At 44.2% G+C, this 23,091-nt stretch overlaps 2 protein-coding genes, 1 long non-coding RNA gene and 2 other non-coding genes across 29 annotated transcripts in view; 4 read left to right on the top strand and 1 right to left on the bottom strand.

Annotated features, from left to right (window-relative positions):
* The window catches only part of CHD8 (chromodomain helicase DNA binding protein 8), a 61,310-nt gene extending 42,381 nt beyond the window's left edge, over window positions 1-18,929 (top strand). For 9 of the 23 annotated variants that reach the window (XM_025992346.2, XM_072724383.1, XM_072724394.1 and 6 more), the window contains 24 exons: window positions 894-1,037; window positions 1,271-1,526; window positions 2,301-2,511; window positions 2,758-2,953; window positions 3,498-3,665; window positions 3,859-4,038; window positions 4,395-4,505; window positions 4,856-5,052; window positions 5,260-5,459; window positions 5,564-5,720; window positions 5,811-5,900; window positions 6,185-6,288; window positions 7,673-7,802; window positions 8,908-8,983; window positions 9,424-9,478; window positions 9,656-9,863; window positions 10,222-10,430; window positions 10,515-11,234; window positions 11,469-11,620; window positions 11,894-12,196; window positions 13,893-14,006; window positions 14,194-14,373; window positions 14,774-14,890; window positions 17,950-18,929. In XM_025992346.2, the coding sequence (XP_025848131.2) occupies window positions 894-1,037; window positions 1,271-1,526; window positions 2,301-2,511; window positions 2,758-2,953; window positions 3,498-3,665; window positions 3,859-4,038; window positions 4,395-4,505; window positions 4,856-5,052; window positions 5,260-5,459; window positions 5,564-5,720; window positions 5,811-5,900; window positions 6,185-6,288; window positions 7,673-7,802; window positions 8,908-8,983; window positions 9,424-9,478; window positions 9,656-9,863; window positions 10,222-10,430; window positions 10,515-11,234; window positions 11,469-11,620; window positions 11,894-12,196; window positions 13,893-14,006; window positions 14,194-14,373; window positions 14,774-14,890; window positions 17,950-18,516 (4,845 nt within the window). In that variant the 3' untranslated portion in view covers window positions 18,517-18,929. Of the gene's footprint in view, window positions 1-893; window positions 1,038-1,270; window positions 1,527-2,300; window positions 2,512-2,757; window positions 2,954-3,497; window positions 3,666-3,858; window positions 4,039-4,394; window positions 4,506-4,855; window positions 5,053-5,259; window positions 5,460-5,539; window positions 5,721-5,810; window positions 5,901-6,184; window positions 6,289-7,672; window positions 7,803-8,907; window positions 8,984-9,423; window positions 9,479-9,655; window positions 9,864-10,221; window positions 10,431-10,514; window positions 11,235-11,468; window positions 11,621-11,893; window positions 12,197-13,892; window positions 14,007-14,193; window positions 14,374-14,773; window positions 14,891-17,949 lie in introns of all 23 variants that reach the window. The other 14 variants (XM_072724376.1, XM_072724390.1, XM_072724392.1 and 11 more) reach the window with 3 other exon arrangements.
* On the top strand, window positions 8,258-8,367 carry LOC112915104 (small nucleolar RNA U6-53/MBII-28). Its single transcript, XR_003233999.1, has one exon. It is a non-coding gene; the product is annotated as a small nucleolar RNA U6-53/MBII-28 (small nucleolar RNA).
* Window positions 13,167-13,255, top strand: LOC112915105 (small nucleolar RNA U6-53/MBII-28). Its single transcript, XR_003234000.1, has one exon. It is a non-coding gene; the product is annotated as a small nucleolar RNA U6-53/MBII-28 (small nucleolar RNA).
* LOC140594211 (uncharacterized) lies at window positions 16,981-19,598 on the bottom strand. The gene is made up of 2 exons (XR_011994871.1): window positions 19,039-19,598; window positions 16,981-17,330 (listed from the first exon to the last, which is right to left on the bottom strand). It is a non-coding gene; the product is annotated as an uncharacterized lncRNA (long non-coding RNA).
* Window positions 19,599-19,621: 23 nt separating this feature from the next.
* SUPT16H (SPT16 homolog, facilitates chromatin remodeling subunit) overlaps window positions 19,622-23,091 on the top strand; it is a 42,218-nt gene continuing 38,748 nt past the window's right edge. The window contains exon 1 of one of the 3 annotated variants that reach the window (XM_072724400.1): window positions 19,622-19,909. Coding sequence is in view for 1 of the 3 variants with exons in the window: in XM_025992116.2 (XP_025847901.1) it covers window positions 20,022-20,087 (66 nt within the window). In the remaining 2 variants the exon portion in view is untranslated. Of the gene's footprint in view, window positions 20,088-20,394; window positions 20,973-23,091 lie in introns of those variants that run through there. The other 2 variants (XM_025992116.2, XM_072724401.1) reach the window with 2 other exon arrangements.

The raw sequence follows: 23,091 nt of genomic DNA, 5'->3' as shown, positions 1-23,091 counted from the left end.
AAATCAGAATCCTAGTATTGGGTGGTGGGTTTGGCCTTATGGGAATGGACATCTGAAAGTCATATTAAAGTCCTATAAATTTTAGAATTGAAAGGTAATTATATTTAGTAGTTCTTACCTAGGTGGAGAGGTGGGATATTGTTTCAGTTACCTGGTGCTATATAACAAATATCCAAAAATTTAATGTCTTAAAACAACACCTATTACTTTATGATTCTCTAGTTCAGCAACTTGGGCTGGACTCAGCTAGGCCATCACTCTTGTCTGTAGTCAGTAATGTGGCTGCAGCTGGCGATTGGTGGACTCCTGGGTCATCTTCCACATGACCTGTCATCCTCCAGTAGGCCAGACTTTGCTTCTTAACATGATAAAGTCAGGGCAGTATCCAGAGAGGGCAAAGGCAGAAGTTGCAAGGCCTTTGAGGTATAGGCTCTGAAACTCACACAATATCACTTCTGCTACATTCTCTTTGTCAGAGCAAGCCACAAGGCAAGCCCAGATTCAAGGGGTGAACCTTGATAGGAGGAACTACAAAGAATTAATGGCCATATTTAATCCAGCACAGGTACATTCCCTAGACGGGGACATATTAGGATATCTGTGGGGAGTTGAGTGTGGAAAGGCATATGTAATTGGAAAAAAAAATATTTTGCATATTTATTTAATTGTAATACTATTTAAATTTTTGTTAAATAATATCAGGTGGGTTTTTTTTGTTTTGTTTTGTGTTTATCAAAAGAGGGAGCAAGTGAAAGATAGTAATCTGGTCCATTCCCATAATTTGTATAGATAAAGAAATTAAAGCTAAAGTTATATACTTGATAGAAAACCCCAGAAGTCCTTTGTGTTTTTGAGTTTTACCTTTTGTTTCGTTTTGTTTTTTCCATTTCTAGGAACACAAAGTGCTACTCACGGGAACGCCATTGCAAAATACTGTGGAGGAACTGTTCAGCTTGCTTCATTTCTTGGAACCATCACAGTTTCCTTCAGAGTCAGAATTCCTCAAGGACTTTGGAGATCTCAAGACAGAGGAACAGGTAGGAAGTCCATCTAGACAAAAAGGTAAAGTTTGTACTAGGCACACATCTATTGCCATAGGCTGCAAGGAACTCTCAACTCCTTCTTATAACCTTGTGCCTACATCATCTGTGGCAAAATCCACATTTTTCAGATAATGGAAAGCTCTCATTGTATTTCTTCATGTTCCCACATAATGTAAAAATGTTTGTCCTCATAGTTCTTATTTCTTTTCTCTCTGTACTGGGCACAGGTTCAAAAGCTACAGGCCATTCTCAAGCCAATGATGCTAAGAAGACTTAAAGAGGATGTTGAAAAAAACCTAGCCCCCAAACAGGAAACTATCATTGAAGTAGAGTTGACCAACATCCAGAAGAAATATTATCGGGCTATTTTGGAGAAGAATTTCTCCTTCCTTTCCAAAGGAGCAGGTCATACTAACATGCCTAATCTACTCAATACAATGATGGAGTTGCGCAAGTGCTGCAACCACCCTTACCTCATCAATGGTGAGGGAGTTCCTGGACAATACCTGCATTTCTGTATCACCTGTGTTTACTCTCTAATGATATTCCTCAGGAACAGTGGATACATTGACTGACCCAGCCTAATTTTGGGAGGGAAGAGGGGGGTCTTCTTCTTTCTTTTTTTTAAGATTTTATTCATTAATTCATGAGGGAGACAGAAGCAAAGAGACAGGCAGAGGGAAAGTAGCAGACTCCCTGCTGAGTGCAGAGCCCAGTGCGGGACTCAGTCTTACCACCCTGAGGTCCTGCCCCGAGCTGAAATTCAGAGTTGGACACTTAACCAACTAAGCCACCCAAGTACCCCTCTTTTAAAACAATTCTTATGTGGAATGTCTTTTTCTGTTTCTTCCCCCTTGATCCTCCTTGGTCTTCAAAATTATATAGGATTTGCTGTTTAGAATTTCATGCAGCAGACCTCAAGTCATTCTGTTCTTGGATAAGTGTCCTCATTGGTACTCTATTTTGTAGTTTCTGTTTTGGATGCCAGTAGGATGGTAATAGTTGTTTGCAGGTATTAGCCTAGTTCTCATTGTTACATATGTTTTATCCAATTATAATCTTAAGTCTGACTTATTTGCAGTATTTTGTATAACACAGTTGAAGATTATTTAGTAGGAATTTTTGGGTGCTCAAATTCTCTATGAGAAAATGTTTTTCTAAAGTTAGGTAACTATGCTTCCTTATCTCTGCTAAGTAAACTATAGCTTAGTATGTTTCTCTGGATCTCATCATCAAGTTTGATTTTTCTTTTGGCAGGTGCAGAAGAAAAAATCCTAACAGAATTTCGAGAAGCTTGCCATATTATACCTCATGACTTCCACTTGCAGGCCATGGTTCGTTCAGCTGGCAAATTGGTTCTTATTGACAAGTTGCTCCCGAAACTTAAAGCTGGTGGCCATAAAGTTCTGATCTTCTCCCAGATGGTACGCTGCCTAGATATCCTAGAGGATTATCTAATCCAGAGGAGGTGAGAAAAAAGACATCCATCCCTTGCCTTGTGTTTTCTGTAGCTTTATAAAACTGCAGAAGTAGGAGGTCGGGTTTATTTAAAGTTGGCCAGGACTGGGATAAAAGAGGTATTTAAGGTTTTCACTCTCAACTTGCTGATAAGGTTTTTGGTCAACTAAATACAGAGATACTGGTATGATGCTCATCTTTTTTGGTCTCTCTTTCTGCTTGACTAATTAAACTTTTTTCTGTAACTGCCATACAGGTACCTATATGAGCGAATTGATGGGCGAGTCAGAGGTAACCTTCGACAGGCAGCTATTGACCGCTTCAGCAAGCCTGACTCAGACCGCTTTGTCTTCTTGCTGTGCACCCGGGCTGGTGGACTCGGTATTAATCTCACAGCTGCTGATACCTGCATCATCTTTGATTCAGACTGGAATCCACAAAATGACCTGCAGGTAGAGGAAATCATTGTCCTAGGGGCTAACTACCTAACCTAAGAGGTTTGTCAACAGGATCAGGATCTCTTAGAAAGATTTGTCCTTCAAAGAGTATGGAATTGTTTACTTAGTGTAAGGGTGGCAGTCTCCATTGAGAGGTTTAAGGGAGGCAATCTTCATTGAGAGGTCAGCAGACTTTTTCTGTAAATGGCTAGGTAGTAAATGTTTTAGGCTTTGTGGACCATACGGTCTCTGTTGTAACTACTCACCTCTGCTCTTGGAGCACAAAGGCAGCCATAGACAATATGTATATAAGTAAGTGGGGTTGCATTTCAGTAAAAACTTTTATTTATAGAAACATGTAGCTGTGCAGACCATAGCTTGCTGACCCCTGGTATACTTGGTGGGATGATAATTTCATCTTGAAATTAACTTTTGGTTTTGAATTGATCTTATGGCTGCTTTATAGACGTGAATTGGTATTTTGAATCCCCTGCCCCCGCCCGCCTCTGCCCCAATTTTATGTTAACTTTGCTCTTTCTTTCCATTTCTTTTTAACTAGGCCCAGGCACGGTGTCATCGAATTGGGCAGAGCAAAGCTGTGAAGGTGTATCGTCTCATCACTCGTAATTCTTACGAGAGAGAGATGTTTGATAAGGCTAGCCTCAAGTTGGGATTGGATAAAGCTGTGCTTCAGTCCATGAGTGGTCGGGATGGCAACATTACTGGAGTGAGTCCTCTTAGTCTATAATATATTTTTGGCTGGTCATAGTGTTAGAGGGAAAGAAAGCTATTTTTTTGCACAGGAACCTGACCACCTTGTTTAGATTCTTAATTATTATTAAAATATGAACTAAATTATTATGATATGGTTCGATAATATTCTCTTGTTAGTTTTTTCATCTTACTATTGGATTTTGCAGATCCAACAGTTCTCCAAGAAGGAGATTGAAGATCTCTTACGAAAAGGAGCATATGCAGCCATAATGGAAGAAGATGATGAGGGCTCCAAGTTTTGTGAAGAAGACATTGACCAGATCTTGTTAAGACGAACCACAACCATCACCATTGAATCTGAAGGAAAGGGTTCAACTTTCGCCAAGGTATGTCCTGTCTGTGCCAAATGCTAAGGAAGCAGCAGTAGAGGAATCTTCTAGAATTTAAAATAGATTTTTTTAAAATTATTTTTTTAAAGATTTTATTTATTCATGAAAGACACACAGAAGAGAGAGAGTGAGCGAGCAAAAGGCAGAGACACAGGCAGAGGGAGAAGCAGGCTCCATGCAGGGAGCCCGATGTGGGACTCCATCCCGGGACTCCGGGATCACCCTGAGCCAAAGGCAGACACTCAACCACTGAGCCACCCAAGCATCCCTATATAGATTTTTTAAATGTAGGTACTGGTTTCCCATTGCTTTAAAAGTGTTGTAGTCTACTTTGTCCCTTTGTTCCTCACTAGGCAAGCTTTGTTGCTTCTGAAAATAGGACTGATATTTCTCTGGATGACCCCAACTTTTGGCAAAAGTGGGCCAAGAAGGCTGACCTAGACATGGATCTACTTAATAGCAAGGTAAGCTTACTTTTCTTTTAGAAAGTATTATAGAAGACACATTACTTTCAGGAATCTTTGTAGCTGCTTTGATTCTTTGATGCTGATCTTGGTGTATGGTGGTGTATTGTGTATAAGAGCCATTGTAAAAATTTCTGCATGGCAAGCCCCAGAAAACTACCTAGATATCTACCACTGAACATTGCTTCCTGAGACCCTATAGATTATTTTGTATGTCCTAAAAAAAAAATCTATCTTTGAGTATCTATAAATGTTATATCCAAGTCTGTTTCAATCCATAATTGTCTTAATTCCTTTCCCACTGCCATATCATGAAAAGAGTTACTCTTCTACTTCTGTTCTCTGTATAGAATAACTTGGTGATTGACACACCTAGAGTACGAAAACAGACCCGCCACTTCAGCACTCTGAAAGATGATGACCTAGTGGAATTCTCTGATTTGGAAAGTGAAGATGATGAGCGGCCACGGTCTCGCCGACATGACCGTCATCATACATATGGGCGCACTGACTGTTTTCGGGTGGAAAAGCACCTCTTGGTATATGGGTAAGATCCCATTTTTCCCCTATAGGTAGTGTATTTCCATCCTGATAGACACTCCGCCTTTCAAATTGGAGGCTGTGACCAAAGAGGGGATAATGGGGAAAAAACTGTATTCTATTTGTTCTGTTACCATGTTGTTCCCAGATGTTTTTGTCTCCTGCCTTTTGGGAGTGCCCAGGAAGATATTAATACAGTTTTCTGGTTTTTTAGCTGGGGACGGTGGCGAGATATCTTGTCTCATGGACGTTTCAAGCGACGTATGACTGAACGAGATGTGGAGACAATTTGCCGGGCCATCCTTGTATATTGTCTTCTGCACTATCGTGGGGATGAAAATATCAAAGGCTTCATTTGGGACTTGATTAGCCCCGCTGAAAATGGCAAGACGAAAGAATTGCAGAATCATTCAGGTAATTATCAACTCTTTGCTTTTCAGATTTCTATAGGTTACCTAGTCTTTTTCAGGTCCAAGGCTTTTTCTCAATCCAAGTCTTCAATGTCTCCCCTTTCCCAGGTCTTTCTATCCCTGTGCCCCGTGGACGCAAGGGGAAAAAAGTAAAGTCACAAAGCACTTTTGATATCCATAAGGCAGATTGGATCCGGAAATATAATCCTGATACTCTGTTTCAAGATGAGAGTTACAAAAAGCATTTAAAACATCAGTGTAACAAGTAAGGATGGGAATTAGCAAAGACTAAAGCATTCTCCACCTCAAAGTTTTTGCATTATTACTGAGCCAGCTCTTCTTCCCTCTCATCTAGGGTGCTCTTGCGGGTACGAATGCTATATTATCTGAGGCAGGAGGTTATTGGAGACCAGGCAGAGAAGGTGTTAGGGGGTGCCATTGCCAGGTACGGTTATGCTGTATTTTTCTTATGTATTTCTACGTATGCCCTGCCTTATTCCAGAAGATTGGTGTACTTATTTCATTCTATACTGTCTTTGGGATAACTGGTAATTAAGAGCTGTGTTATATCAGGTTTTGATCCTATGCTTAATACCAGTGGAAAGAAATAGGCAGATCCATGAGCATGTAAATTAATGGATAAAAGAAGATACCTATAATAAACTTTCCAAGGATTATCATTTTAATTCCCTTCATTGCTGTACTGATTCTGCTGTCTTACACCTTTAGTGAGATTGACATATGGTTCCCAGTAGTGGATCAGCTAGAGGTTCCAACAACATGGTGGGACAGTGAGGCTGACAAGTCCCTGCTCATTGGAGTCTTTAAGCATGGTAGGTACCTTTTCTTAGTTTACTCCATTCCTGTTGTAGGAACTTTCATTCCTACAGATAGAACATGTATCAAGGGGGATCCCTGGATGGCTCAGCAGTTTGGCGCCTGCCTTTGGCTCAGGGCGTGATCCTGGAGTCCCGGGATCCAGTCCCACATTGGGCTCCCTGCATGGAGCCTGCTTCTCCCTCTGCCTGTGTCTCTGCCTCTCTCTCTCTCTCTCTCTCTCTCTCTCTCTCTCTCTCTGTGTGTGTGTGTGTGTGTGTGTGTGTCTCATGAATAAATAAATAAAATCTTTAAAAAAATAAAAAATAAATTAAAAAAAAACATGTATCAAAATGCTCATGGCCAATGACTGAGTTTTCTAATTGATCTTCAATGAAATTATATTTGAATAGGAAGCTAGTTCTTAAATATCCAGAGTCAAGCAATTAGTTTCTACAAATAGATGTTCAAAAAGACTAGATGGATAGGTAAATCCTAAGGTGGGGGGTCTCCCGTCTGTTCTCTAATCAGTGTCATCGTCTATATGTTACACATCTCCATTAAGGTTCCACAAATCACGGGAGGTAATATATGCCCACTCATTAATAATACTCAGGCTTAACTTGTATGAAAGTATTCTACTTCCATAACATCCCATTTGTCTAAATGTTTGGCAGTCATTGATGGAGGTGTGAGCTACAGAGAAACAAAAATAGAGTACAAAAAGGCAGAGTACCGCCTTTTCAGTCCAGCCTAATAACAAATCTCAGGTATTTAAAGCAGAGAGAGCTGAGTAACTCCCAACCCAGTGATTTAGTGGATTAGAATATAATTTCTACTTTTCTGTTTATATCTATAAAATAAAAATAAGGCCACTTATCCACATGTTTTCAGTAAGTTTAATGGATTAAAAAAAAAAAAAACATTTTCTAGTCTCAAATTTACTTGTGAGATAAGGAGGTTTAGAACAGTCCAACCATCCTGAAATATGTTCATTCCCTCATTCATTCATTCTCTGTTCATCATTCAGTGCCTATTTGTTTGCAGGTGTTTCTTATCCATCATTTGAAAATGTGTGACCTAGCCCTAAATTATTTCAGTTTTTTCGTTTCCCCATCTCTGTAGTAAGAATGATAATACAAAAATTACCAGTTAAATGGCTGTGTAAATCTGTCAGCATTCTATATTAAGTATTCTGATCAAATTCCTATCATTCCTAACTAGTGATAAAACTCTTTGTAATTGTTAGAGAACTACTCAATACAGTAATATAACCCAACAGCTGTCCAAGTTAATATTTTGTATTATGAGTATAAAAGCCCATATAGTTCAATTATTCCAGCACATTTTGGGCAAAGTTAATCTCTTATTTTCTTCAGCTTTTGGTCCTTTTATTTCTAGGCTATGAGAAATACAATACTATGAGGGCAGACCCAGCCTTATGCTTCCTGGAAAAGGCCGGTCGACCAGATGACAAAGCCATTGCAGCAGAACATCGAGTGTTGGATAATTTCTCTGACATAGTGGAAGGGTAAGGATTGGTGTTTAGTTTCTCCTGAAGTTCTGAGTCTACCCCATGAAGGCTCTTAGTTGTTTGTGCAAAGAGATAATTCTAGCCTTGATTGAACCTATTGGTATTCTTAATGGTGATTATACTCATTAACGATAAATTCTTAACGAAGAGTAGGATCAGCAGAAAGGACTCCATAAACTAAGCTAAAACCACACATTGCCATAAGATGCAACCAAAGATGAAAATCAGGGTTACTCCCAAGTGGCTTATTTAATGTTCTGTTCAGGTTTTTCTGCAGTGCTTTTCTGTACAGCCACAGTAACTGAGAGGACAGCTGGTTGTCTTGAAAGATAATAGCCATGCAGCTTTCCTATGCCACTTATGTGGTAGAGCCTCAGGAGATTTTTAGCCCTGGTTTATCATCTCTCAGTGGTGCCTGACACATACAGGTATATACTCTGTCTGGATAAATGCCTCAATGATGAGTTGCCATGCTAATACTGAGTCACCAGGTAGGGCAGTGTTGCCCTAGTTTGGGTGCCAATGAGTTTAACAAAACTTCTCACGTGGAGACCTGAGGGGCATGTGAAATAGTTGACTTAATTCATATACCCATGCAGTCTTCTGCTGTTGAGAGATTTCTCTTTGATGATCACAACTTTAGTTTGCTTAGTGCAAGGCCCTCAAAGGAAATTGGGTCAGTTATTCGTTGCAAATCATTTATGTCACCCTTCTGCTTAACAGAGCAGAGTAAAACAAGCAAAGTCCAAACGTGGACTATTCAAATGTGACAATCAAAGTAAATAGGAAGGTAGGGAAGAATGGTAAACAAAAAGAACTATCAAGAGAAAAGAAGTATGCTGGCCAAAGTGTTTCATTTCAGATTGAAGTAATTTAGAATGGCACTTTGTCAGTTTCTTCCTGTTCTTCGTCCTGTTGGATTTTGTACCTAATTTACTTGGAGCTTACCACCTGGCCTGCCGTTTCTTTGAGCATTAAAGAAAACCACTGTTCCATGCTGGATTTTTATGTTTGGCCAGGTATTTATCCTAAATTCCCCTTAGTGAAAGAAGATACATTCTTGTTTTTGTTTTTGTTTTCCCCAACGACTGGATAATTTTAGGGTTGATTTTGATAAGGATTGTGAAGACCCTGAATATAAACCACTCCAGGGTCCTCCAAAGGACCAAGATGATGAGGTGAGGAATTCTCATTTGAATGTAGCTTTCTCCCATTCCCTGGATCCTAATGTATATTGTTTAATTTATAATACAAAATGGAAAGTAATTACTATTTGAGAATATAAAGTACTAATGAAAAAGATTTTTTAACACCAGCTGGGGGAGACCAGGGATGGCTTTGTGGAGGAAGAGGTGGGACCAAGCTGGATATTAAAGTATATTATTTGCTAAATTCCTGAGTCCTTTTATTTTCAAGCCCTTAAGAACAACTGATTTTTTCAGGTTCTGCTTTCTTATTCCTTTAGTTGGTTGCTTCCATTTTTTGTGAGGGTTCATTAGACATTTTTCTTGATCCTTGGGTGCCATAGAAGGACACACATAAGAAAGTGACTTCAGAGTGCCAACTTCCCCCCCTTTCCCTCCCCCCTCCATCCTGTGGGGTGGATCTCATTCTCTAGGGTGATCCCTTGATGATGATGGATGAGGAGATCTCAGTGATTGATGGAGATGAAGGTAAACTTCTAAGTCAACTAGTACAATCTTGTGTATGGGGTGGTGGGTTGGGGAATTATTAACTAAATTCTGTCCTTTCCTGGGGTTTCTAAGAGCTTTGCTTTTGGGTGGGTTGAAATACTGGTATTATCTATACTACCTTTCCTGTACTTATTCATTCTGTGTTTCTTTCCACAGCCCAGGTAACCCAGCAGCCAGGCCATCTCTTCTGGCCTCCAGGCTCTGCTCTGACAGCTAGGCTTCGGCGCCTAGTAACAGCTTATCAACGCAGCTACAAGAGAGAACAGATGAAGATAGAGGCTGCAGAACGAGGGGACCGGAGACGGCGGCGTTGTGAGGCAGCCTTCAAGCTAAAAGAAATTGCACGGCGGGAGAAACAGCAACGGTAAAGTGTGGCTGAGAATTTGAGCTGAACACACACACACATACAAAAAAAAAGAATTTGAGATGAACTGTAAGCTTGCCTTTGGCTATGGGTCCTATACATACATACATACATATATATATATATATATATATATATATATATATGTATATATGTATATATATATATGAGCAAGGGGGTATGGGGATAGAGGGAGAAGCAAGCTCCCCACTGAGCAGGAAGCCCGATGAAGGGCTCGGTCCCAAGACCCTGGGATCACAACTTGAGCTGATGGCAAGATGCCTAACCAACTGAGCCACCCAGGTGCCCCTTCGCTGTGTTTTTCTGATCATTGCTGCCTGATTCTTCTTCCCTTTAGATGGACAAGGCGTGAACAAACTGATTTCTATCGCGTAGTATCTACCTTTGGTGTGGAGTATGACCCTGATACCATGCAGTTCCACTGGGATCGCTTCCGTACTTTTGCCCGACTGGACAAAAAAACGGATGAAAGCCTTACCAAGTACTTCCATGGCTTTGTGGCCATGTGTCGCCAAGTGTGCCGCCTTCCCCCAGCAGCTGGAGATGGTAAGCAAAACTGGAGAGTCTCAGGTGAGTGGGATTGGATGGCAACAGAACTGACTTGGCTCATTCCACTCCTGTCTCTTGCAGAGCCCCCAGACCCTAATCTGTTCATTGAGCCCATCACTGAGGAGAGGGCCTCACGGACTCTCTACCGTATTGAATTGCTTCGGCGCTTACGGGAACAAGTTTTATGCCATCCCCTTCTGGAAGACCGGTTAGCGTTATGTCAGCCTCCAGGTCCTGAATTGCCCAAATGGTGGGAGCCCGTTCGGCATGATGGGGAGCTTCTACGAGGGGCAGCCCGCCACGGGGTGAGCCAAACAGACTGCAACATCATGCAGGACCCAGACTTCTCTTTTCTGGCTGCCCGTATGAATTACATGCAGAACCATCAGGCAGGAGCACCAGCTCCATCCCTGTCACGCTGCTCTACGCCACTGCTACACCAGCAGTATACCTCGCGCACTGCCTCACCACTGCCCCTGCGCCCAGATGCTCCTGTTGAAAAGCCACCTGAGGAGACAGCTGCCCAGGTCCCCAGTCTGGAGAGTCTGACTTTAAAACTAGAGCATGAGGTGGTGGCCAGGAGCCGACCAACCCCACAAGACTATGAGATGCGAGTAGCCCCCTCTGATACTACCCCTCTGGTTTCCCGGAATGTTCCACCAGTCAAACTGGAGGATGAGGATGATTCAGACTCTGAGCTGGACTTGAGCAAGCTGTCACCATCATCCTCTTCTTCCTCATCCTCATCCAGCTCCAGCTCCAGCACTGATGAGAGTGAGGACGAGAAGGAAGAAAAGCTAAGTGAGTGCATGTGACAGGCTGTTGGCCCTTTTCCCTATTTCCCACTCCCCACCCCCATCACCAGGCTCTTTACCTTCTTTTTCAAATGCATCCTCTGGGAGAGATTTGGACGTTGATTTGATAGAACACCGAAAGAGATCTGTTATACTTTGGGCCTTTATTTAAAGCGCATATAATTCCATTTATATATAACCTCACTCTTCCATCTTTGCTCACATTCTGTATGATCTCTAGGTGCTGACCGGTCCCGCTCAAAGCTCTATGATGAAGAGAGTCTTCTGTCCCTCACTATGTCCCAAGATGGATTCCCAAATGAAGATGGAGAACAAATGACCCCTGAGCTTTTGCTGCTACAAGAAAGACAAAGAGCTTCTGAGTGGCCCAAGGTAACAGCCTCATTCCTGGTTAATATGGTCTAGAGATACAGTGTAACAAAAACCGGGAACAAGGAACAGATGGTTCTGGTTTTCTTTAATTGTATCTAGTGCCACACTTTTTGTCATGCAACTCTTCCCAGTTGACTTAGGGATCTGATACTTTTACCTCCCTCCTCCTCTTTTTACCCATCCTGCTAATGATGGCACTGTTGTTTGTCACAGAATCACATAGCTGGTATTCAGGCCCTAAAACCAGTGTTCATTTCTTTTCCCCCCACTCAGGATCGTGTCCTTATAAACCGTATTGACCTCGTCTGCCAGGCTGTACTCTCAGGGAAGTGGCCTTCTAGCCGCCGAAGCCAGGAAATGGTGACAGGAGGAATTTTGGGGCCAGGCAACCACTTGCTAGATAGTCCCTCATTGACTCCAGGAGAATATGGTGACTCTCCAGTCCCCACACCACGAAGTAGCAGCGCAGCTTCCATGGCAGAGGAGGAAGTGTCTGCAGTCACCACAGCAGCAGCTCAGTTCACAAAACTTCGCAGAGGCATGGATGAAAAGGAGTTTACAGTTCAGATCAAAGATGTAAGCTCACCATTTAGACACTGGGAAGTGGGGAAGGAGGCTTTCGTTTTGCTAACTACTTCACTAAAAGGATACTGAACTCATTTGGTTAGTTACCTTTAAAAATGAGAGAGGAGGGACGCCTGGGTAGCTCAGTGGTTGGTTGAGTGTCTGCCTTCAGCTCAGGTCCTGATCCCAGGGTCCTGGGATCGAATCCTACATTGGGCTCCCCTTGAGGATCCTGCTTCTCTCTCTGCCTATGTCTCTACCTTTCTCTGTGTCTTTCATGAATAAATAAAATCTAACAATGAGAGAGGAATTGGGCTTCCTAACTGGCTCAGTCAGTAGAGTACACAACTCTTGATCTTCGGGTTGTAAGTTTTGAGCCCCACATTGGGTGTGGGGATGACTTAAAATCTTTTAAAAATAAATAAGTAAAAATAAAAATGAGAGGGGATAAAAATTAGTTTATAAAGCTCCATTGAGGAAAAGTCATTGCAGTAAAGGGAGGGATTGTGTGTCTCCTGAGGACTAGATTAAAGGAACCCATATTTTTGGAAGAAAATTTAATTGATATAAGGCTTCTTTTGGGTGGCTTATTTCTAGATCCTAGAAACCTAGTTTTTAAAAATTGAAATCAAATTGTGGGAAAGTTGTTAAAAGGACACCTAGGTATTATGGGCCTTATTAAGTTAAAAATAAGAAGTCATTCTTAGTGAAATTATATCAGTGTTATTTATAGATGTGAAATTTTATTTTTCCTGGTCATCTTCCCTGTTGAAACCCTATTAGCTGATCCTCAAGTATTCAACAAGAAAATATTGGTTTTTTTTTTTCTTTTAAGTAGGCTCCATGCTGAGCATGGAGCCCAACACAGGACTTGATCTCACATCTCTGAGATCAAGAGTTGGATGTTTAAATGACAGAGCCCTCCAGGTGCTCCAGGAAAAATTTCTTAAACTAGTATGTGATGGGAATTACCAGGATTTTGTCCCTGTGATGAGTAGCCATGCTAATATTAAGACACCAGATACAGGATGTTGTTGAGATAAATTCTTCTCTTACATTCACCTGAGGGGCACTAGGTCAAGAGATGAAATCTATGGGGATCCCTGGGTGGCGCAGCGGTTTGGCGCCTGCCTTTGGCCCAGGGCGCGATCCTGGAGACCCAGGATCGAGTCCCACGTCGGGCTCCCGGTGCATGGAGCCTGCTTCTCCCTCTGCCTGTGTCTCTGCCTCTCTTTCTCTCTGTGACTATCATAAATAAATAAATAAATAAATAAATAAATAAATAAATAAATAAATAAATAAATAAAATTAAAAAAAAAAAAAGAGATGAAATCTATGTTAGAAGTATATAAATTTAGATATATTTCTAATTTCTACCCTTTAGTCAGATGGCCTTCCTTCTCATCATTGAGCCAGAAGATGACCCTTACCCTAAGATCCCCAGAGCTTAATATTTATTTTAAAAACAGGGATGCCTGGGTGGCTCAGCAGTTGGGTGTCTGCCTTTGGCTCAGGGTGTGATCCTGGGATCTGGGATCGAGTCCCACGTCAGGCTCCCTGCATGGAGCCTGCTTCTCCCTCTGCCTGTGTCTCTACCTCTCTGTCTCTCATAGATAAATAAAGTCTTTAAAAAAGTTTTTTTTTTTTTTTAATTTAAAAAAAAAAAGTGTGCCATATGACATCTTTGGTGGGTGGGTTGTCTTTTTAGGAGGAAGGACTGAAGTTAACATTCCAGAAGCACAAGTTGATGGCTAATGGAGTAATGGGAGATGGACATCCTTTGTTTCATAAGAAGAAGGGAAACAGAAAGAAGCTAGTTGAGGTGAGTGGGAGAGAAAGTCTTTACCGTGATGATTAGGTTTTTTATTCTCACTCATTGATGAAGGCAGTTGGGATTAAGGGACTAGAAGATAATAGAATCGTTTTATGGCTACCATTGGCTCTGCTCCCCCTCCCTCCCTGCCCCAAAGAAGAGTATGTGCTCATGGGGGTGGATTCTGGGTTTGCAGCTGGAGGTGCAGTGCATGGAAGAGCCTAATCACCTTGACGTGGACCTGGAGACCCGGATCCCTGTCATCAATAAGGTGGATGGTACTTTGCTGGTGGGTGAGGATGCCCCTCGCCGGGCTGAACTGGAGATGTGGTTACAGGGTCATCCAGAGTTCGCTGTCGATCCCCGATTTCTAGCGGTGAGTGGCAGTTCCATCCAGCAGATTTAAAGTCATTCCCTTGGGATGTAAGCTGTGTGAGAGGGAGGAAGCATGCCGTATCATGTCATTTTTTCTGTATCTGCCCGATACCACCATAATACCACCCAGTCTTCCTAACTCACAGAGTAGTTGTGAGGCTCAAAATAAAATAACATTAAAGCACTTATTAACCTAAATAGTAGGCAAATATTTACTATTAAACTGTTGTATAACCACCTAGTTTTGGGGGGAGAGATCTGCTAACTGGCAGTTTTCCACTAGCACTAAGCCTTTATTTATCCATACAGTCAGCCTTTCTTGTCAAACTAGACACTAGTACCTTAACAATTACTCCAGAGATTTGTATTCTTCCAGGATAACTCATAGTTTTCTATTTCAGTATATGGAGGATCGCAGAAAACAGAAGTGGCAGAGATGTAAAAAAAATAATAAGGCGGAACTGAACTGTTTGGGAATGGAACCAGCACAGACGGCTAACTCTAGGAATGGGAAGAAGGTGAGTGAGACCGAGGCATCCCCGCTCTGTTCCCAAGCTGGATGTGCCTGGAGAAATTATTTCATGTTTTAACCTTTTCCAGTGCGTGAAAAACTGTATCTTCGGTACACCAATCAGGAAACCAGGATAATTTTATTGGTATTTTTACAGTCCTTAGCATGGTCATCTATAGAAGAGCATAAAATTCTAAAAAGTGAATGTGTAAGATGTGTTGGGACAGTAAGGCTTTCTCCTCTTCCACTGACTGACTAAGGGATTTTGGGCAAATCCTTTAACCTTTTCAGTTTGCACATCCTGAAAAGTTGAGGATATAGGAGCAGATAAGCTCTTAAAAGTGTTATGATTCAATATATTTTAGAAGTGACTTGGGGCTACCAAAGACAATAGTCACAGCATTTCCCAACATGGGAGATGTTGAGATTCGCTGATATTGCCAGTAATGGAAAAAGGACGGGAAACCTGTTTTATAGTTTATAATAACAACTTGGGTTATTCCATTATTTTTAAATGTACTTATGCTTTTATCCCAGTTATAGGCCATTTGGTAGATTTTCTACCAAAATCGGAGAATGAAAATTTCTCTCTGCCATGTTTGCCTTACTTTGGTCAGTTGTATTTTTTAAACATATTAAATCATGGTGTGTTTGGCAAGCAATTGTTTAAAATGATTAGCACTTATCATCCGCCATTGGATCTGTTATAGATCTGTTATACATAATATGAAATATATATGTAAAACCACATTGTAGGGTTTTTTTTTTTTTTTTTTTTTTTTTTATGATAGAGAGAGAGGCAGAGACACAGGCAGAGGGAGAAGCAGGCTCCATGCAGGGAGCCTGACGCAGGACTTGAGCCCAGGTCTCCAGGATCACACCCTGGGCCGAAGGCAGTGCTAAACCGCTGAGCCACCTGGGCTGCATGGTGAAAGTGGTTTCATATAAATATTGTTACCATAGAAGAGTTCTTTTTGTTTGTTTTATTCATGAGAGACACAGAAAGGCAGACACACAGGCAGAGAGAGAAGCAGGCTCCCTGTGAGGAGCCCGATGCGGGACTCTACCCCAGGACCCTGGGATCACCACCTGAGCCAAAGGCAGACACTCAACCACTGAGCCACCCAGGTGCCCCATAGAAGAATATTTTAACTTTTTCTCATACCCTTCCATGGGACCAAGAGTGTAATAAGGAGAGTGGTTGATATGGGAGGCTGGTGGCTGGAAGGCTGGTACCTTCTCTGTCTTGAATTTAATGTTATAGAACAGCCTATAAAAAGACTGTTCCTTCAGTGTTTTTCTCCCTTATTATCTATTTTTCTTCAAGTATTTTGCTACTTCTTTAGAGTCAGTTGATAAATCTAAGAAAGAAAAGATCACTGGGAATCACAGAAAATCATGACTAGTACAGAATTTTTTTTTTTTTAAGAATTTATTTATTTGATGGGATGCCTCGGTGGCTCAGTGGTTTGGTGCCTGCCTTCGGCCCAGGGTGTGATCCTAGAGACCCGGGATCAAGTCCCACGTCAGGCTCCCTGCATGGAGCCTGCTTCTCTCTCTCTCTCTGCCTCTCTCTGTATCTCTCATAAATAAATAAATAAAATCTTAAAAAAAAAAAAAGAATTTATTTGAGAGAGAGGGAGTGTGTGAGCTGAGGGAAGAGCAAAAGGGGAAAGACTCAAGCAGACTCCCTGCTGAGCACAGAGCCCATCATGGGGCTCGATCTCATGATCCTGAGATCTCGACTTAAGCCAAAACCAAGAGTCAGATGCTTTACTAACTTGTGCCACCCAAGTCACCTCAGTACAGAATTCTTAATGCAGACAGAATTAATGGTGTGCTATTACTGGTACCTGCAGGAGTTTAAATGCTATTATCGGTATATTTTAAAAGCTTGCATACAGGGATTCCTGGGTAGCGCAGCGGTTTGGCACCTGCCTTTGGCCCAGGGCGCGATCCTGGAGACCCGGGATCGAATCCCACATCGGGCTCCCAGTGCATGGAGCCTGCTTCTCCCTCTGCCTGTGTCTCTGCCTCTCTCTCTCTCTCTATCATAAATAACTAAAAAAAAAAAAGAAAAAAAAACTTGCATACAAATACAGAGTATTGAGATGTTTATTTTTCCTAATTATAAAGGTATATTCCCATGTCGGGTGTTAGGCTTAGATTGGTAAATAGAATCCAGAGACACAGATATTAACTGTCTGAGTTTGATCCCAGTGTACCAGTCAGAGGCACTAGAAGTGATACGTTCCAGCTTCAGTGTATTTAATCAAAATTTACGGTCAGAACATCCAGGGGCGCCTGGGTGGCTCAGTCACTTAAGTGTCCAACTCTTGATTTCAGTTCAGATCATGATGTTGGGCTCATGCTGGGCATGGAGCCTGCTTGAGATTTTCTCTCTCTCCCTCTCCCTCTGCCCTTCCCGGCTTGCTTGCATTCTTTCTCTAAAAAATAAAAATAAAATAAAAAATTTTACAGCCAGAACATCTAGAAGCAACTTAAAATTCAACCATTTGGTTTTTTTATCAGTGTGAAAAACATTTTATTAAATTTCGTGAGGAGCTACCCACAATCTTTTTGTTGTTTTAGACATTCGGGAGTCTTGACATGTCCTTAGGTTACCACAGCCGGCTGTGCTAATGAGTAATAGTTTGTAAATGTCAGTATAGTCATGCTGCACTTCACATGGTAAAATCACGTGAACAACCTGCTGTCAGTAAAGTATACAGTGCAAATACTGATTCACTCACTGGCTTACTTAAGCTCCTTATTAACAAAGGTAAGCGTCTGGGAAATGGTTAGATGGAGTAAAGGTACAACAGTCATGGAAAAGAAGCAAAACTCTGGTTTCATAGAAGTATCAGTATCAATTCCTTGATTTTAGCTTCAATAGCCTTCAAGCAGCTACATGCATTTCCTCCTCCTGTTACCATCTGGCCTTGTCTGACTATGCTTCCTTTGCCCCTCCGGAAGATAGTGAAAAAGCACTTGTAAGCTAGGATTCTGTTGACTTCTAGTTTGCTCTAAATTCCTTTGTTTTTACTGTCTTCTGCTCCCTCCCAGGGTCACCATGCTGAAACTGTGTTCAACCGGGTTTTGCCAGGGCCTATTGCACCAGACAGCGGCAAGAAGCGGGCCCGTAGGATGCGACCAGACCTTTCAAAGATGATGGCCCTGATGCAGGGCGGAGGCACTGGGTCCCTCTCTCTGCATAATACCTTCCAACACAGCAGTAGTGGCCTGCAGTCTGTGTCTTCCCTGGGCCACAGCAGTGCCACTTCTGCATCTTTGCCTTTTGTGCCGTTTGTGATGGGTGGTGCAGCATCATCCCCTCATGTAGACTCCAGCACCATGCTTCATCACCACCACCACCACCCCCACCCCCACCATCACCACCATCACCATCCAGGCCTGAGAGCCACTGGCTACCCTTCTTCACCAGCCACTACCACCTCTGGTACTGCCTTGAGGTTGCCACCACTGCAACCTGAGGAGGATGAGGACGATGAGGATGAAGATGATGATGATGATTTATCTCAGGGCTATGATAGCTCAGAAAGGGACTTCTCACTCATTGATGATCCTATGATGCCAGCCAACTCAGACTCAAGCGACGATGCTGATGACTGAAGCCCCAGCATGGTCCCCATTGCTTGGGTGGCTGCTGTATTTTCAATTACTCTGGCCCTTGGACTATGGAAAAGTGGGAGGGGCAGGGGGAGATGTGGGGACACCCAGGACTCCAGGAGGTGAAAAGGAAAAAGAAAACTCGTACCTGATTGCTTCCAAATTTGAGAGGATTGGGTGGGCAGGGGGAACTCCTAAAATACTACATGACCACTTCCTCATTTCTGGGGAAGGAAAGGAGACTAGAGCAGCTGATGTGCTCACCCCTCCCTAAACCCCTCCATTAACCACAGACTATGTAGCGCTGGCCCTCGCCTCTGGCAGAGCCTGTTCCTGGCCGAACTGTGGATACAGCTGGAGGGTCAGGAACTGTTCCCTTCCTTCCCCTTGGCATTAATAAATTTAAGTTAATCCTTTTCCACTCTTCCCTTGTTCTATATTTGCTCAAACCCAGTATAAATGTTCATTTTGAATTCATGATGGGTAATTTCGGTACCACTTTGCTAAAGTGGTTCATGCAGTTACCTTGGGTAGGGCAGACGAGTCACCTGTACTCCGTTAAAGGGTATGTGTCAGTGTAGTCTGTCCAGCTTGCTAAAGTAAAAGCAAGGGAATTACTTAAGTGTAGGCAGATGTTCCAGATTCAAACTCCCAATTTCTTGAGGGAACCATGCACATTCTGTTTGGAATCAACTGAAGTAACAGCGCTTGGGGGAAGCCTGGGAGTGGTCATCGTTCGCGAGGGCGAGAGGAGGAACCTTGTGCCGACCTGGGGGGGCGGGGTGGGGTGGGGTTCTGGGAAGCACCGGGGCCACCTGCCGTCCCAGCGCGCAGACGGAGCCTGGGCGTTTTCTTTGCCTTCCTACGGCGAAGTGTTACCGGGAGGGTGGGCTCCTCTCGCCCCGCCGGGGCTCCGTCCCCGCCAGCAGGGATCCCTGCAGCCCTGGAGCAGCACGGGTCTTGCTGCCCCAGCACCGCGGGCTCCCGCGCTTCCAGCTTCGCCTCCGCTCGTCGGCGGGTGGGGCCGTTGCGGCGGCGCGCGGGGGCGGGGCGGGCGGGGCAGGCCGGCCCCCTTCCCCCCCTTCCCCCCTTACCCCCCCCCCGCGGCCAGATGCCGGAGCGCCGGGAAACCGCGGCGGAGCGGAGTAAGGGCGGGGTGCTGCGTCACGTGATGACGTCGCCTCACGTGCGGCTGTTGCTCAGTTGACCAGAAAACCCCGCGAAAATCTAGACTCTTTTTTGCGTTGCACATTTTGTTGATTTCCCACTGTGTTTCTTCCTCGCCTCCCCCCTAACCTCCGGAGAGACAAGATCTTAAAAAAAAAATTTTTTTTTTAATAAATAAATAAGCCCCCGAGCGCCGTCGGGACCCGGAAGCGGAAAGGGCATCTTTGAGGTCGGTACTTCCGGGTCACTGGGAGAGTGCGGGATTCCGGGGCCGAGAGCGGGTGGTGGATCCGGGACCTCGCGTGATTCTCGGAGCCCGAGCAGGAGCGGCGTCCGTGGCTATGGCTGTGACTCTGGACAAAGACGCTTATTACCGGCGAGTGAAGCGGCTGTACAGCAACTGGCGGGTGAGAGCGCGCTCGGAACCCTCCCCAGGGAGCCCCCTTGTGCCATCCCATAATAGCCCCGTTTCTCGGCGCCCTTTTCTCCCCTTTCCGCCGGGAATTCCCGGGTTCGGCGTCGCGCCCCCGGAGCCGCCGCAGGACCGGTCGCCGCAGGCCGCCCCCGCCCCCCCCCGGGCCCGCGGCCGCCCCGCTCGCGCTTCCCGCCCTGCGAGGGGCACGGCCCCCCAGCCCGCGGGCGCGCCCCCGCACACCCACGCGCTCGCCCAGCGTCCCGCCACCAACCCGGCCGCGTCCGCGGAGGGGGGACGGCGCGCAGGGCGTGCGTGTGTTGCTTGCGGGGGGCTTTCGCTGGAGTTCAAAAAAAAAGGGGAAAAAGCAAGCAAAATAGTAATCACGCGCAACCGTGTGTTGTAGGCCCTGCCGTGGGTCGCACGGAAGGCTGGAGCTGAGAAGCGGGCGGCTCCAGTAGCGCAGAAACGACGCGATGCCTGGAGCCTCCTTAGTTTTCCTCCCGGGAGCGCATCCGGGGCACGTGTCGAGGAGAAGCGCCGCTGCGGCCCCGGGGCCTTGAAGGTCGGCGCTCGTGCCGCTTGCAAAGCGCCCGCGGTTAACGTTTGCTTTTACGGTAGCGATTGATGGGTTCGTACGTTTGATTGCATCCCGTGGCGCAGGCCGAGCCGCCTGGCCGGAGCCTGGCCTCCGACCTGTGTCATCCAAAATTCAGAAAGACTTTAAAAGCTTAAAGAGACACATCCTGGCAGAAATGACCAGTTCCGACCGCAAGTCGCCTTCCAGGGCGATCCTCCGCTGACAGCCGAGCCGGTTCACGCTGGTCGGTTCGTTGCCATTCATCCCAAGGGCTCGCGCCGTCTGTTTCATCTTTTGCCGGTAATCGCATTAGGTCACCGAAAATAAAACGGGCTCTCCTGTGGGCTTTTTCATGAAAAGATAAGAGAAAGATGAGGGCTTTAAGGCCAGTTAGATGCCGAACGTGAGTTTTAACTTAGAGATTCTGTTATTGGTTAATTTCCGGCGAGTGTCTGGCCTCTCGGATTCACTGTTGACATTTTTAAATTCGAACGTGATCCACGTTAAAAAAAAAACTCTAAAAGGCTACAGCGTCTTTTTTTTTTTTTTTTTTTTTTTTTTTTAAGATTTTACTTGTTTGTTTATTTGAGACGGAGAGGGAGAAGCAGGCTCCATGCAGGGAGCCCGATGTGGGACTGGATCCTGGCACCCCGGGATCACGCCCTGGGCGAAAGGCGGACGCTCAACTGCTGAGCCCGCCGGGCCCGGCTGCAGCGTCTTCTGAAGATTAATAAGCGCAAGGGTGCTACGGTAGTAAATCAGAAGCCCCCTCCCCTGCCCTCAGCCCCTGAAATTGCACACCTTGGATGTGGAGGGTGTTTGTAGTCCCGGTGGTACAGAGTTTATCAAGTCATTCTTCACCTGCTACAGACCATTCACAAAAGCCAAGATGAGCCTAGAGCCCGGTTCCCTTAGGCGGTAGAGAAATGCACAGCAGGAGACTGGGAGGAGCTCCAGGCCTGAAGACAGGCGGACAAAGCTAGTAGGCAAGTGTCAGTCTTGGCCCTTGCTTTTTGTCTGTTTCTCAAAAATCATTAAAATTTAAACTGGCCCTCCTACTTACATCACTTTGAAGAGGTATATTGGATGTTAATGCTGTTATATGAAGTTTCGAGCCAAGTCCATACAAAAACGTACTCACTAGCAAAACTTGTGGCTCATTATTACCAAAATCTTATTTGTTTTTTTTTTTTAATATTTTATTTATTTATTCATGAGAGACACAGAGGCAGAGACATAGGCAGAGGGAGAAGCAGGCTCCCTGCAGGGAGCCCGACGTGGGACCCGATCCCAGGACCCCGGGATCACTCCCTGAGCTGAAGTCAGGTGCTTAACCGCCGAGCCACCCAGGCGTCCCCCAAAATCTTATTTGAATAAACCTTCTGCTTTCTTGTAACTGTCAGTTTGGAGAACTATGCCCAGAACCCACCTGTAGAATTCCTCTCTGTGTGCACAGCCTTTCCCAGTTACAGGACTTCCATTCTCCTCTGCTTAAGCAGAGATCTTGGTAGTCTGGGGTGAATTCTGTTTGCTTATTCTCTTGGCTGTAGCGGAAAGATAATGAAATATATATAGGTGCATACTATACTCATTTTTTGCACTTTTTTCCTTTTTTAATGAAACTAGCATCGAGATAAGAGACTAACTTGCTGTATGAGTCCCAAGCTTTGTGTGGTCAACACTCCTGTTCAGAGAAATAGCCACTATGGCAAAGATTCGCAAACTAGGAAATTAGTTGGTGCCACTAACTTTAGTTTAGAGAACCTTCAAACGTAGAGTTTTCAGAGTTGGTAGCTCCAACTCTCTTCAGCCACAGAGTAGTAGAGAACCGAAAAACTACTAACTTTAAATTGTTTTATTTTTAAGAACAGGAGTTAATGTGGCTCCTAATCTCCCTTATCTGCAAATTGAGTCTGGGTTAGATACATATTATGAGGGTACTGCAAGTAAAATATTTCCTTTTTTTTTTTCTTTTAAGACTTTATTTATTTGAGAGAGAGCACGTGCATGTGGGAACAGGGAGAGGGAGAGAATCTGAGACTCCATGCCTAGTGTGAAGCCTGTGTGGAGCCCGCTGCCTAGTTTGATCTCACAACCCTGAGATCATGACCTGAGCCGAAATCGAGTCAGATGCTTAACCAACTGAGCCACTCAGGGGTCCCAGTAATATATTATTTCTTAATTACAACTTTTATAACTTACACCCTAAAAATAGTTGTAGCGTCACATACTGACGTTTGGAGATTTCTTTTTTTTTTTTTTTTTTAAGATTTTATTTATTTATTCATTCATGATAGGCATAGAGAGAGAGAGGAGGCAGAGACACAGGCAGAGGGAGAAGCAGGCTCCATCCCGGGAACCCAATGTGGGACTCGATCCCGGGACTCCAGGATCACACCCTGGGCCAAAGGCAGGCGCT

This window comes from Vulpes vulpes, chromosome 10 (genome assembly GCF_048418805.1).
Source record: "Vulpes vulpes isolate BD-2025 chromosome 10, VulVul3, whole genome shotgun sequence".
Classification (NCBI taxonomy): Eukaryota; Metazoa; Chordata; class Mammalia; order Carnivora; family Canidae; genus Vulpes; species Vulpes vulpes.
The sequence above is the reverse complement of the archived record's forward strand: the minus strand, read 5'-3'. Positions and strand labels throughout refer to the sequence as shown.